Raw genomic sequence first — 16,031 nt, 5'->3', positions numbered from 1 at the left:
GTGTGCCCCACCTGGCACCAATTTTGTCGAATGAGGGCTGCTGATTTTTTTTTTCACTATAATGACGATGCGCATCCTACTTAAGTTTTTCGCACTCAAGTTCATGACCGTTCTTCAGCAAGCTACCTTCACTGCTAGCATAATTTAGCCAAAAAATCTTCTTTCTTTCCTAACTGCAAACTGATGCTCTCGGTTCGTAACATTGGAGATGTGCCTAAAATTGAAAAGGAAACGACCTCACTGCTGAAGCGCTTCAGAAAATAGGACTTCCAAGGATGTTTTCTGCAATGGAAGACGGAATGCAACCTGAGGAATGTGTCTAATAGGGAATATATTTCTGCTGACCACATTGATGTCAGGAAGTTTGTGACAGAATTTTGTAGGCGTACTGCACAGAAGTCAACATCGACATAATTTTTTTAGACCGAGATCGCATGCGGCGCATAAATTAGATCTTGTCCCCAAATTTACGCCAATGCACATGACTTTGTTGTATTACAGTTTTATGCAAGTGTTAGTTTGGCGAAAAAGCATTATTTTTATCAAAGGTACGTACGCCACTTCAAAAAATGTTGAATGTTCATGTTGCTTCTTTCTTGCTGTGGGTATAACGTGCCTTGAGAGTATTCACGGCTATTTAAGTCTGCCGAACCACGTGCTGTTTCTATAATATGCCACTTCATAACGAGCCCACAGCAATACATCAGATTTAAGTATGGAGTTTCAAGACGCATTAGACGTTCTTGCGATCCATTAGGCCATTGTAAATCATGAGCGAAGAGGACGATGAGCTGAGAACAAAAGTAACAGAGATAAGTTGCGACAAATGCATAGAAACTTGGTCAACTCCCAGTATTTCTATTTGTACACCCACTATATATTATTGTCAGGCTGTTTCGGAGAAGAAACATTAATTTTTTGTCATCATTGGAGATATTTGATAGGTGCCGCGGTAAACAACGTTCACATACAGCAGCAAAAAGCGTTTCTTAGAGAGTGGCGGAAAACCTGAAGGACAGCAATTCAAATCTTACTAAAAACTGTACGTTCCATACCTTAAGCATTGTATCTTGGTAAAAACTCTTTTATTCGGCATGTGCCACTGAGAACATAATGGTAGAACAAACTTTGGCACACATCTTTCAAAGAAGGCACCAAAACTTCTGCAGAATATTTCTCATGGGATAATGAAAAACTACAGGTTTACAAGACTGTGAGGGGCACATCATTTTAATATGGCGTGTCAGTTGGGTTTAGGTCCCACAAGTCAAATGCGGCTTACAAGGGACTTGTCGCATTACTACGCTGTGGCGTTTGATACGAGCGGCAGATGTACAATTTAAACAGATGGTTAATTCTGTACAAAATGAAGGCACTTTTGGACTCTAACAAACAATTTATTGCATTTTATTGCTAGTTTCGCCAACAGAAAATACACCAGAAGAGTTTCCTTACACTTACGTTGTGTTGAAGGTTGCTAAGGATTGTCTACTTGTCACATATGGTGAATCAACTGATGGTAAGTGTTTTGCGCATCACATAAGCACAGTCGTAGTGAATCTTTGATAGGCCACAAATCCCCCTGTAAGTGTATTATCTAATGGAACGAGCGCCATCTTAGTGCTTATTGGATGGCGTGACCGATATTTTGCTCCTTCATTTAACTTGACATTTTTATCGCGTGAAACATTATTGTAATCCCGGCGGGAACTTCATCTGCATTTAAGAGGTAAGTGGAGGGAGTGGTTGGTATTCTGAGACACTCATTTAGCTAAACCACAATTTCGACTCCACCTCGTCATTTCTGCAGTGCGTTAGTCGAGCAGGGAGGTGTGCCCTCACGAGGCAGATAGTATCTAGCCGAAACAGGTGCTCCTATAGGCTGCGTTTTCCACAGGAGCAACAAGCACTGAGAAGAGTGGTTCTGGTGGAGCATAAGCAGAGCGCACTATTAATTCATAAACTGTTACTCAGCTTCCGACGCTTGTTCTTTGTGCTGGGATGAGATCCGCATAACACTCGTGCATTGTCCTCGACAGCGCTAAATGAAGAGCTGACTGTATGCTTTGACAGACCTGGCAGTTTCGGCAATTTTTCTGGAGTTCAGATAACATTACGTGTGGATATATGTCTTCGTTGTTCTTGAAAGGTCTAGGAGTTTGTATTAGACAAAGTATTTGCTTCAAGGGAAAACACGGGGAAGGCGGAAGATGAAGATTCTAGATAATGAGCAAAATGAGTAAAAGGTAAAAGCCGGAGCCAACGTTTCGAAGAGTGGACTTGTCGTCTACAATACCTTCAAGAAGACAAGTCGCCTTGTTGAAACATTGGCTCCTGCTTTCACATTGTTGTCGTTCTGTTCACAGTATTTGCTTTAAGACGATCATATTGACTTGGCCCTTGCTGAATAATATTTACAGTGGTGACCATTTCGCTAAGAAACTCCGCTCCACTTTTGTGGGTGACTGCATACGAGACCATTGGACACAATGGATTGAAGTCACACAGATTTTTTTTCTAATGGTTGTCGCGATTGGCGGAACACCTTTTCTCATATTATGTCCAGCATTACAATAGCAAGAAATTTGTTCTCACGAACAGTTATAACGTAAGAGCTTGTGAATACGGACATGTTTCTTCCATTTCGCGAATGAATTACTGCGCTTCGCTTTCTTTCTGGCATCTTGTAATAGTACACCCTCGACATACTGGCAACGCACTCGCTCGGAATCAGCCTATAGACTCGTTGCCAGCGATGAAGACTGTTATGGTTGTTCACAAAAAGCGCCAATGCTAGAACTGTTGGTAATGGCAACTTACAGCCAATCCTTATGCTCAATACCGTGTTATGAAATGCGGCAAGCCGATGCCCAATATGCTTGACCAACGACAAGCTTTCTGAATACACCCCCCCCCCCTTTTTCACTATTCACATGGCACTCACGCATGCCATCTTGCGAGCTGAGGCAAACAGTCGTTACCGCACTCCGTTCCTTGACTGCAATGCTACAGCGTTCCAGTGAACTGAACTAATTCTTCACGCCTTTAATCAGGGTGTCACGGAAGTTCTTATACGTTTACGGAGTGCAACGTATAAAAAATCGTCGTTTTAGGTTGCAAACATGCTTCAACAGTGAAACGATCAGAGCTAGTGCCTTTTCCTGCTTCTAAGGTTTGTAGGATGTGTGCGCATACCCCCTCTTGCACAAGCTTTGTCAACAACAAAACAAGAGCTTTACAGAAAAAATAAATGCGTATGTAACAACCGGTCTCTACCAGCAGCACAGTCTATTTTTTCACTTGATGCTTCAGCGTGTGCGCAACCGCACGGGAGATTGTTTAACATTTAGGTCACTTTTGTTATCTCAAAGCTCACTGCTTTGAGGATGCAGTTTTCGTGATTGATGAGTTCTTTCTTTGGCTTTGTAGATACCTTTAATAATATGTAGATATAGTGATGAAAACAAGTACTTAAGAAAACGCAGTTTCAGACGCAGAAAAGAAACGATGCGCGACGATTGAAGAAAAATAACAATATTGTGACGCACCAGTTATCAGGACGTTTATTCCGCGTCAAAGACTGGGCGAACCGACCACGCCCACAGCACGGATCACACTCGAGAGCCAGCCCCACAAGCGATGATGAAGAAGAACCCCATATGGACCCCACATGATGATGATCATGTACAGATGACAAAGAATAGCTTATAAATTCCCCCACTAATGTCCCCTTGCGCGAGAGCGGCCATCCTGGCCGCAATTCAAAAGGGCGGTGAACGTCTCGTAAAAGGCTTCATACGGGAAACGTGGACAATCTCAGCGGCGCGGCAGCGGCGGTCATTTGGAACAATAACTGGTTCCACGCGATAGTTAACCGGAGAAGTCTGCTCCAAGATTTTGTATGGGCCGATGAACCGAAGCTGAACCTTGTCACACAAGCCAGGAGTACGAACTGGTGTCCGGAGTAGCACTTCCTTGCTAGCGCGGAAGCACACGACGCGATGAGAGGCGTCGTAATGCTGCTTGTGGTCCTGTTGCCGTGCTTCGGTGTTGATGCGGGCGAGCTGGCGACAACGCAAAATGCGGGACACATATTCTTCGCAGGAGGAAGGACATTGATGGACAGTTGGCGCGAAGAAAGAGACCTCAAGATAGGAAGAGGGCGAACGACCATAGACAAGGTAAAATGGCGAGTAACCGGTCGTGCGTTGAACGGCGGTATTATATGCAAAAGTCACGAATGGCAAAATTGCGTCCCAGTTTCTGTGATCCGGGTTGATGTACATGGCAAGCATGTCTGACAGCGTGCGATGAAATCGCTCTGTGAGGCCGTTGGTTTGCGGATGGTAACTGGAGGTGGTCTTGTGGGTGGTTCCGGAGGCTCTGAGTACTTCGTCTAGTAGTTGCGAGAGGAATGCTTTTCCACGGTCGCTCAGGAGGACGCGAGGAGCACCGTGACGCAGTATTAAGGATTGAAGTATCAATGCAGCAACTTCAGAGGCTGAGGCAGAACTCACACAAGTTGTTTCGGCGTAGCGTGTCAAGTGATCAACGGCTGTCACAATCCATCGTTTACCGGTGAGAGTCACAGGAAGAGGACCATACAGGTCAACGCCAACGACCTCAAATGGTTGCGACGGACAAGGAACCGGTTGCAGTTGTCCGCTTGGAGCTGATGTAAGGAGCTTTCGACGATGAGATAGGGCGCAGGAAGCGACATATCTCGCTACACTGGTGGACAATCCAGGCCAGTAGAAGCGACCTTTGATGCGGTCATAGGTTTTCTGAAAACCGAGGTGACCAGCAGTCATGTCATCATGAGAAGCCTGCAGGACACGAGCACGTAGAGAGCGTGGCAGGACAGGAACCCAGCGTTGACCGTCAAGGTGATAGACATGACGGTACAGGACGCGGTTGTCTGTCTTAAGTTGCGTCAGCTGCAGACGAAGGCGGGCGTTAGGCGGGTGCGAAGCCCCTTGAAGGTGGTCTATGATGCGCCGACAGTAAGAGTCGGCAAGTTGATGAAATTGGAAGGATTTGTTGTCGTGTGGAGGCATTTCGTCGACAGTGGCCAACAAGAAAGCATGTGAAGAGGTATCGTGCGAAAGCTTGTCACGGACGGCAGTTGGAGGTCCATTGCATGGTGTCGTAGGAAGCGGACAGCGAGAAAGCGCGTCTGCATCTTGGTGTTTTTTTCCGCACTTGTAGGTAATAGTGAAGTCGTATTCTTGCAGACGAAGAATCCACCGACCAAGTCGTCTAGACAAGTTCTTCAGCGTTGAAAGCCAGCATAATGCATGATGGTCTGTAACGATCGTAAAGTGGCGGCCGTGAAGATAAGGTCGAAACTTCTGCACAGACCAAATGATAGCTAGGCATTCCTGCTCCGTGATGGTGTAATTCTTTTCGGCCTTTGTCAGAACGCGACTTGCGTATGCAACGACCCTCTCACCTAGAGTGTCGTCTCGCTGTAGGAGAATGCCACCAATTCCGTGACCAATAACATCCGTATGCAGGAGGGTAGGAGCAGCTTCTTCAAAATGGCGTAGTACTGGTTCAGATGTGAGAGCGCGCTTCAGATGGGCGAACGCAGATTCACATTCGGGAGACCACACAAAGGGAACATTAGAACCCAGTAATTTGTGCAGAGGTGACGCTATTGAGGCGAAGCCTCGTATGAATCGGCGAAAATAGGAAGCCAGGCCTAGAAAACTACGCAAATCTTTGGTCTTTTCGTGACGAGGGAAGTGCTGAACTGCCGAAACCTTGTCAGGATCAAGACGAATGCCATCTTTGCTCACAATGTGACCTAGTACTTTGATCGCCTTGCTCGCAAAATGGCATTTCTTGGTGTTTAGCTGAAGTCCGGCGTTGGCAAGGCACGTGAGAACTTCATCCAGACGTTGCAGGTGCTGAGAGAAGGTTGATGAGAAAACAACAATATCGTCCAGGTAGCACAGGCAAGTCTCCCACTTCAGGCCACGAAGAACGGTGTCAATCATGCGCTCGAACGTTGCGGGCGCATTGCAGAGGCCGAATGGCATGACATTAAACTCGTAGAGCCCATCTGGTGTTGAAAACGCTGTCTTCTCCTTATCGTCCTCATGCATAGGTTTCTCCCAGTAGCCGGAACGCAGATCGGTGCTGGAGAAGTACTCGGCACCCTGCAGGGAATCCAAGGCCAAGGCGTTGTCTATTCGCGGCATAGGGTACACATCCTTGCGTGTGATCTTGTTAAGTGCTCGGTAGTCGACACAAAATCGAACAGAGCCGTCTTTTTTCCGAACCAAAACAACGGGGGAAGACCAAGGGCTAGCAGAGGGGCGTATTATGTTTCGTTGGAGCATGCCGGTGACGTTCTCGTCAATGACTTTCCTCTCGGCTAGCGATACGCGATACGGTCTACGGCGCACGATGGATGTGCCATCTGTCTCAATCCGATGCGTCGTTATCGAAGTCCTTCCCAACGAAGCTGAATGCGCATCAAAGGAAGCTTCATGTTTTTGGAGCAAAGCAAGCAATTGTTGTGACTGCGAAGGTGTGAGATCGGAACTGATGGCAGCTGCAAGAGCTGAAGAAGATGCGGCCCGTCCGATACAAGGAACTTCAGAGGAAGCTGGTTTAATGGAAACAGCAGATATAGACTCCGATTGAGTGGCGCAAGCCAATGTAGTGCTTTTAGGGATGAGAATCTTTTCGGATGTCGGGTTTGTAGCGTAGAGAAGTGCAGAGCCATGATCAAACCTAACGAGCCCTGATGCAAAGGCTATCCCTCTTGCGAGACAGCGTGCAGATGGTAATACGAGCACGTCGCCGCAGTCAATGATGTCAGACGTGATGGTAACGATGCTTTGATGGCGAGGAGGTAGCGCGGTATCTTCTGCAGCAAGCAAGTGAAGCGGTGCGTCAATTCGCACGAAGTGAATAGGTCGTGTCGGTCATGTGGAGAACGCGTTGCCCACAGCAGATGGAGGCGGAGGCCGTAGAAAGAAAATCCCATCCCAATATGAGCTGCTGGGCACACGAACTTAGCACTGCAAATTGTACGTAATGCAGAAGTCCATCGATGGAAATACGAGCAGTGCACATGGCGATAGGTCGAATGGAGGCCCCTTGAGCAGCAAGTAGCGTAGGTCCATCATAGGGGGTCGTAACTTTCCGAAGTCGCGAACACAATTCACGGTGGATGACTGAAACACTAGCACCAGTGTCTATTAAAGCTTCTAATTGTACACTTTCTACTACAGCCAATATCACATTGCACGGACGCGATGGAGGAATTTCTGTCCTGTCGTTCGATGCAGCTTTTCCTCCAAAAGCTGCATAGTTTAGTTTTCCGGACGACGCTTGGTGAATTGAGAAGCAGGTCTCAGTGGGGACGTAGAGCGGCGAAGGGGTGACGGCGAGCGGCGTCTTGCAGCATGGTGCGTCTGAGCCGTCTCGGATGTTACAGTAGGCGATTGAGAGCGTCCGCGCAGCGGACCATAAGGACGACGTTGGTCTTGGAAGCTCCCTAGACGTTGGAAAGTAGCTCCGGGCGAAAAGTCATCGCCTTCGTATACGTCATATCCGCGAAGCTCGTCTTGCTGGCGCTTGCGGCAAAAACGTGCTATGTGGCCACGATAGCCGCAGTAGTAGCAGATGGGACGAGGAGGACGCCACTGCGGATTGTTGGCTTGGGTAGGTGCGCTGGTAGTCATGGAAGCGATGTGGGCCGGTGTTGGTTTAGGAGGCATCGGTGGAACGATGACTGGAGTACCTGCGGCTACTTGTGCGCACGTTGATGGGGCCCTAGGGGTTAGAGGGTCCGTGTACGCTGCACCAGCCATGGACGCCAATTCCTCCTTGATGACATCTCGCAAATTGGTATCGGAGGTATGAGAAGGCGTGGGCCCTGCGGCTAAGCCAAGATACTGGAGCTCTTCTCGAATTATTGCACGTATCATTGCTCGTAATGTAGGGTCGTCGGCGGTTGTGTTTGCAGTGGTGTCTGGCTCCAACCGTACTGATTCGAATTCGTCAAGGCGCTGGCAAGTAGCGATGATATCAGCGACGGTAACAGGGTTCTGGATGGCTAAAGCATTGAAAGCAATAGCTCCGATGCCTTTGATGATGTGGCGAACCATGTCTGATTCGGTCATGGCCGTGTTCACGCGTCGACAAAGAGCAAGCACATCCTCGATGTACGACGTATAAGATTCACCGGGTTGTTGCTTGCGAGTGTCGAGCGTCTTTTTTTGCGAGGGCAGAACGAACAGCCGGTGTGCCGAAGATTTGGCGGAGCTGTTGTTTGAAAGCGCCCCAGTTCGTGAAATCAACCTCATGGTTGAAAAACCAAGCCTTCGCTACTCCTGTCAGATAAAAGGCGACGTGACGTAGCTTGGACGCATCGTCCCAACGGTTAGCTGAACTCACACGGTCATAGTCGTCCAGCAAATCCTCGACGTCTTCACCGCGAAGTCCAGCAAACAGAAGGGGATCGCGCTGGTGCCCACTGACAACCCAATACGGAGAGGCTGGGGTAGCCGATGCCGAGATGGTTGAAGTAGAAGTGCCTGTTGGCTCGTCCTGCGACATGCTGGCGGACAGCTGGCACAATCGGCGACCCGATAGAAGCTCCAGGAGGTTGAGCGGGGAGTCAGAGGACGGAGGACCGAAGAGCACACTCCACCACTTGTGACGCAGCAGTTATCACGACGTTTATTCCGCGTCAAAGACTGGGCGAACCGACCACGCCCACAGCACGGATCACACTCGAGAGCCAGCTCCACAAGCGATGATGAAGAAGAACCCCATATGAACCCCACATGATGATGATCATGTACAGAGAACAAAGAATAGCTTATAAATTCCCACAATATTTCTGACACTATCAACAATTTTATACGACAAACAGAATAGAAATTTTCTTCAAGGTGGCTTGTACCTAGTTGTAATGGTGTGTTGGTTATGTATTGAAAATGACACCTGCATCAGAACCTTGTTGACCCTGTGTCCCTCTCTCGCCCCCTATGTTGCAAGAATGCAAGTCGCAACTCTGGTTTCAAGCATTTGTTATTGTCAGCAAAAACATTCCCACATTTCGTAGCGTCTCGCCTAGCTCTGTGTAACGCTAACACAAAGCAATCTAAGCTATGAAGCTCTCAACGAAGTGCTATTTGGACACTGCTCCAGTGCTCTGAGACAGTTAATCAAGTGAATAACACTTCGTGAGAATGAATACTATTTCCAAAAACGTTATCAACATCTGCAAAAACAATTCACCCAAATTGACAGGGCTGAAGCAAAGAATCCATGAATCTTTTTGTAGAAAACTCTGCGGAAGCTTCTAGTGCGACCCTCCCTAGCAAAATATTGACCTCTTACAAAGTAACACTAATATAGACTTCTTGATATATTTTTATGGCTACCCCATAAGATCCACGATACCGTTAGAAAGTTTATTATAACATGCTTTCTAAAATATGTTTGAAATGTACAAGTCACGGTGTAGTATTGTCATATGTGTGATCAATCCTTTGCAACAAATGCTGCTCAGAACAACATATAATTTATACAATGTCACAGTGGCAAGGACAAAAATAAAATTAGAAGCTTATTCTGTAATTCGCAAAACGCTGCCATTGCCTACGTTCCATAAAGTTTTCGGTGTTTATGTTTATGTTAAGTGCGACTAAGCTTGTTTTTTTTTGTCGAATGCAAACTGCCGTATTCTCAAACGAGTGCGAAAACTAAGGTGTAATTTTCCACTTATGTCTACCAGCTGAACATAATGCCTGCCATAATGAAAAAGGTACTGAATATAAGATAAATAATAGAGCAGCATTCGTTCAATGCCTTGGGCGGTGTTAGAAGTACGTTATTTGTGAATTGAAAGAAAACAAACTTGAGTAGATATAAACAGTTGATGCCTCTCTGGGCTGAATTCGAGGATCTGTACTGCGCTAAGTTCAAATCCCATCAACTACCCATCATCATTAGAGTCGGCGCCGCCAGTAGCACCCAATTTATTGCGCAAAAACGCAGCAAAGCAGTGGGATTGAAGTCTTTCCCACAAAAACTCAGTTACCCAAGTGCCTGTCATCTTTGCGATCACTGGGTGCGCATTACTAAGCGCTTGGTTAAATAGCCTCCACTTGAAAAAGAATCACTGAACAAACGTGTCCCTTCCGGAGTACGATACAGATTGAGCTGCAATTGAATAAGAGCGTCGGTAGCTTTGAAATCAGGTGTGGCACTAGAAAATCGCCCCTTGCTCGTAGCGATGGTTATGGTAAAACTGCGTTACACCACAGTGCCACCCCATGTTGTTATAACATATCTGCTGTTTTTTCCTGTTCTTGTATTTACCAAAAACTGGTAATTGCTGGTTTCTGGAGTCTTAGCTTCGTATTCCGAACTGCAACTGAAATTGAAGCCCACGATGGACATGATTTAAATGACGCTTGTCGAGAACAGGCTGAAAGAAATGCGTTGAGCTCCTTTGATCCGTTCATTGTAGACATCATTTAGATGTAGTCTAGGATCGAGTTAAAGATGCATTTCAAAATACAGGACTTAGTCTCCATATCCCAACATCGAAGTTGCTTCGGCGTATGATTTTCAATGTCGAACAGTGTTATCACTGCAAAAAAGCACCGTGTAAGGACACCGTGTAGCGGCTTTCGTTATGTTCAGAATGCCCGTGTACCAACGTACCGAGAAAAATCGGCTTTTAGTAATTTGGCTACACGCACTGTGTGGTTTTTCCTTCTATTTCATTGCTGCTACAGGGCGAAATTTGTTTAAAAAAGACCTATTTTTAGGGTATTGTCATTTTACGCCTCATACGAGTTTTTATTAAAGGCTATAGTACATCATATTCTTATATTTGTTTGGCGCCACAGCTTTAGCTTTTATATATCCTGGATTTTTTGGTAATGTAAGCAGTGTTAATTTAAAACACCACGCAGGTCTGAGTAAATCAGCGACTGAAGTTGGTTTTCATATGAACCCTCCATAAGAACCTCTCCGCAGTTTATGTCGTGGGCCTGATTCTCTCGCTTAGCTGCTATTGAAGTTTCCCATTTTTATGAGTATCGTTTACTGCTGTTTTCAGGACGGCTAAAGTGCTTGCTTTGGGGATTATCCAGAAATAATGTTAGCAATGACACTGAGTGCTATGAGGCTCTCTCCTTGTATTGCCCTGAAGACTTGTACGATTTGACGGAAACTGAAGGTCCGTGCGAGCAATACGATCATACCGAAGACAGACTTAACAAGAAAGCACAGCAGGAGGAAGAAACACTTTAGCGCCGTGTCTAACAAATTTTCGAAAATAAAAGAACCTTGTCAGTGTACCCGCAGCCTACTTACAGCAAGATAGCAATACTACTCTGCCTGCTAGCTATGGATATGATGTGATTCGTCGCGTATTCTGATATTTCAGCCAACAGCTTGTACAAAGAATGCTGAACGAGTAGGACTGTGTTCAATAGCAGACCAAATTGGCCGGGAACACAAGCCGCGTAAGCAGCTCCGAATGAATGGCAACGCTAGGAAAAAGCGAGAAAGAACTGAAGGTTACAGCTGCTAAGGTTAGTGATTTGGTTCTCCCTCGAAGAAATGCTGCTATGAGATACTTACAGGCGGAAAAAGCGGAATAATACTCGACAGCTTTGTAAGTTCCCAGTGTCAGAGATGGTAAAGATGTAATACCGCTTCAATAGAAAGCAACGCAGCTAAGGCTGAGTATACTTCTATCAATGCTTTCGTTCCCGACAAAAATACTTCATCACTGATGAAAGAATGATAATATTATGATTGTGTATAGCCCAGGTTTTATCAAATGTTCTCGAGGCTTGTACTTTCATGTTAAAAATATTCGGGCAATACTTGCACGGAAGCTGCCAAAGGTCCGAACTTATTTGCCCGCAAAGAAGCTGATTGACCCGTTCCTGCAACCCGACACTGCGCCGCATTACCAGGACTAACATTAAAGGAATAGTACGTCGCAGACCAGAAAAACAATTATGTACACCGAAGTTATAGAATGTAACCTAATGATAACATGGGGAAGCTTATTATATGAAGTAGCGATTCTGTAAATAGTGTTCAAGATTGAAAACAATTTTGGGTGACACCAGAGCTCAATGCCTTAGCTACTTGGGCAGTTTCCACAGCTATCACGGCTTGACATTAAAATGAGCACAGGTATACGATACAATGTGTTACGTACGTGAAATATACTAATCAATTACCTCGCATTGCTATTAAAATAATTCTGGCGAACTGAAAAAAATGTTTTCACTCATGTTCACGTTCGATTTTCTCCTAGATTATACTGATTTAATTACGGCTAAGCTAATAATAACAAAGCGATCACAGGGGGTTACAATATTTACAAGACTAGGCGTTCTTGCCGCCCGTCTTGAGCTCGCCGAATCACTTTAGGTGGTCGGTAGGTACGGCTTCCGTCTTGAAATATAAGTGTAAAAGATGTTTTAAAGTGTTGTTGCTAAAACTACTGGGCTCCTCTCTGATGCTTCAGAGCTCTCAGGATTCCTTAGCATACACTTTCGCAGCTGAATGCAGTATGACAAGGATGACATGAAGACAATAAAATAACACTTTGAGTTGATGACTGTAGTATCACGACGACAGCGTAGCGTCGTTAGCTTAGGATAATGAGATGGCCGGGAGCGTATGACTACGATGACTTGACGATTATTTGTAAGACAACAACTGTGTGACGACGATAGCGTGACGACAATGACGTTACGAGAATGGCGCGGCGATGACAATAAGACAAGAACGAACTAATGAAACAGAAAAATGATGGTGCGACTCCAACGGTTCGTTAATAATGACATGAAAATGATTTTGTGATGAGGACTGTATGGCGAAAACGTAAGTGGATTGCGTCGCATTCACGAGTGAAAGACCACAGCTTCGTTACTACGAAGTGACGAAGGAGTGACTTTGATAAAATAGTACCGCATGTCGCCGATGTCATGACGATGACCATGAAGACAACGGAGTGGCGATAAAAGTATGACTGATGGCTACGGCCTGACGATGACAGCGTCACCCGCTTGCTATTACGAAGCTCTGAAGTGACAACAGTTGCGTGACGACGTCTGTACGACGACGAAGATGTGATAATGACAGCATGACAACATTTACGTGACGAGGCTGTAATGACGACACCGCAAAGACGAGGACGGCATCAAGACGAGTACAACGACTGCGACGACGGTGACGACTGCATCGCGACAACGAATGCAAGACGACGACGTGTCAATTAAGCTTGGCACAGAATGCCTTGGACGATGCAGGGTATAACGTTCGCACGTGTTGTAAGGCCGGACTTAGGCCACTTATTGAGCCTGGGCGAGTCTGGCCTGGACCCGTGCAGTGCACTAGTAGGAAAGGTTTAGATAACTGAACACCAGATTTTCAGTTACGAGGCCACACAGTGAGGTCAGTAGAGGCAGTGCCGGTTGTCCTAAGTTTTGCCGCCGCTGAGGGTTGGGGTGGAGGGAAGAGTGTGTATTTGGTTTTGACCATTTAAATATCGTGAGTTCTTGACGTAACTTGCAATACCTGTCTTGATTGTTTTCCCACCTAAACATATTATTCAGCTTGTGGGAGGCGTTCTAAAATTCATCCTTTTCTCTTGACACTACTGCCTTAGATCTTGAGGACTGGGGGCAGTTTTGTTTGAACATAGACTCTTACATTTCTTATCTCTAACACTTGCGTACCCCTTCGTAGGTTCATCAAGGTACCACGTCATCAATTTCTTATGGTAGATATAGATCTGATGATGCGCCAATTATGATGAACCTACATATTGGTACCTGAAGAATACCATCAATGCTTATGCACAGTTCGATAATAGGCTTGTTTATTATATTGAACTTAATAAAACTTGCCGAGTTGCCCGCAACCTGTATTTACACATTGTTTTATTTGTTACTTTATTAATAATGTTACATGTATATCGGCAGGTAAACTCACCAGAGGGATTATTTAATTTTTTTGACAACTGAGAAGCAGACAAAATAGCTTTATTCTGCTTGTCGCACGCAGTGCATAGGGCAGATTCCTGCTGCCACAGAACGAAAAGACAAGAAGGTGAATATAAAGAAGCTGTGACAGGAAAAATAGTGAATTCTTCTTCATTTTTCAGCATCGCAGCATGCTAGACTGTCGAATTGAAATGTTGGGGTACGATATTGATAGCAGGCAAGCGCTTTTTTTCGGCGCTCTTCTTTTACTTCTTTTTTTTACTCCCAGTGCTTACGAGCGCAGCCATATGTATGATCTGCGCATGACGAAATTGCTCCAGAAATAATACGCCTGTCTTCGGGCATAATCTGGCACCTCATTAGGGCGAGTGCCAGCAACCAGCTCAACACTGCTTCAGTATTGTATGGCAACGACCAGTAACAATAAATTTTGAAAAGTGTGGCAATCATGTTTATTATTTCATTGATATTTTGCTATGGGAGAAGTTAGGCTTTGAACGGAAAAGTATTGAGAAATGCTTTTGCGCAATACAATACTAATTTTCGCTTTGTTATTGCATCCTGCCTTAATTTTCTTCATATTCATACATATCTTTTTCTTTGTGGTACCTGATTCATATTAAATACCCGTTGTTTTCAATGCTTTTCAACATAAAGGCTAAAAAAGTGCCTAAAACTTTATTCCAGATACATTTTCCGATGACGGCAGAACTTTATCGAAGCTTACATTGGGCAACTCATTTCCCAAACCGATCTTCCGTTGTTATTGTCGACAATTTGTTGGGTCTTGGCAAACAAAAAGAAAGCATCCGTGAGTTGCCGTTGCGTAGCGCCCGACGCCATGAAAAAAGTAGAATTCAGCATGAATGCGCCAACCTATCACAAGAAAATGCATCGTCTTTCTCAGATTTATAGTAAAAACGCTGATTTCGCGATGAATATTTGAAGAGGCGGTGGCTTTCTCTTTGTACAGAGATAACCTGGTATGAAAAACAGCCCAGGATGCAAGTGATAAAGTAGGTTGCATGAATGGCGTGTTTTATGTGTCATTATGACCGAACCATTTTCTAAATACATCGACCCAGCTGTTTCTTACTATAAAAATATCTGCGAGAATATTACAGCGGCGTTAATTCATTAGAATATACAAAAATATTTTTTTAAAGTTAGGGTGTGTGGAAGGACGACACCACATTCCCAATGCTCTTCACACAACTTTTGAACAAAGTATTCGGCCTTCCACACTGCGAATGAACTGGTATAAAGATTAAAAACGAAAATATCAGTAACATCTTAAAATAAACTTTTAAAATTTTTTGCTGCCATAAAATAAAAGCACTACTCCTTTCGACTCTGCCGGCCAAATTTGAGCCTCAGGCGCATTTCTTATGGGCAGCCCGTTCTGCCGTGTCGTGTCTCACCGCACAAAGTGGGCTCGTCTAGGCTACAGTGTAATAGTAACCTAAGTCCCTGCTGTAGCACATCGAAGCAAACGTGCTAACGTGCTACATTCATCTGACAAAAGTGTACAATAATTGCCCTAGCAAGTGTTGCTTTTTTTTCTAGAAAGCCCGACCTCACTTCGTAGTTTATTCGCCACTATCTCCTTGTTTGAAGTTTGTATCTCGCGGAACAGACGTAGTGGCGCTTTCTGCACAAAACACGGATGGAACAAGGCGGGTTGCAATTGCTGTCGTTCGTTGGGAGCAATTTATAGTCAATTGCCTTGCTTCAAAGACGTGGAAGATTGTAATCGTGGAATGAAGACGTGGTATCGGCAATGGATAAAGTCAAAACAAAATACACTATACTGATGAGCGACTTCAAAGCCAGGGTAGGCAAGAAGCAAGCTGGAAACAAGTCAGTCGGGGAATATGGCATAGGTTCTAGGAATAGCAGGAGAGAGATATTGGCAGAGTTTGCAGAACAGAATGATATGTGGATAATCAATACCTTCCTCCGCAAGCGGGATAAGCGAAAGTGGACGTGGAGGAGCCCGAATGGCGAAGCTAGAAATGA

General features: G+C 45.2%; 2 protein-coding genes across 4 annotated transcripts in view; both read left to right on the top strand.

The window, feature by feature from the left end:
• Positions 1-11,401, top strand: part of LOC142591035 (uncharacterized) — a 77,203-nt gene extending 65,802 nt beyond the window's left edge. The window contains exons 8-9 of the mRNA XM_075703409.1: positions 1,418-1,519; positions 11,099-11,401. Coding sequence (XP_075559524.1) covers positions 1,418-1,481 — 64 coding nt within the window. The 3' untranslated portion in view covers positions 1,482-1,519; positions 11,099-11,401. The remainder of the gene's footprint in view (positions 1-1,417; positions 1,520-11,098) is intronic.
• Positions 1-16,031, top strand: part of LOC142591036 (uncharacterized) — a 256,522-nt gene that overhangs the window by 138,349 nt on the left and 102,142 nt on the right. The gene's annotated exons all lie outside the window — the stretch shown is intronic.

This window comes from Dermacentor variabilis, chromosome 8 (assembly GCF_050947875.1).
Source record: "Dermacentor variabilis isolate Ectoservices chromosome 8, ASM5094787v1, whole genome shotgun sequence".
Classification (NCBI taxonomy): Eukaryota; Metazoa; Arthropoda; class Arachnida; order Ixodida; family Ixodidae; genus Dermacentor; species Dermacentor variabilis.
The sequence above is the reverse complement of the archived record's forward strand: the minus strand, read 5'-3'. Positions and strand labels throughout refer to the sequence as shown.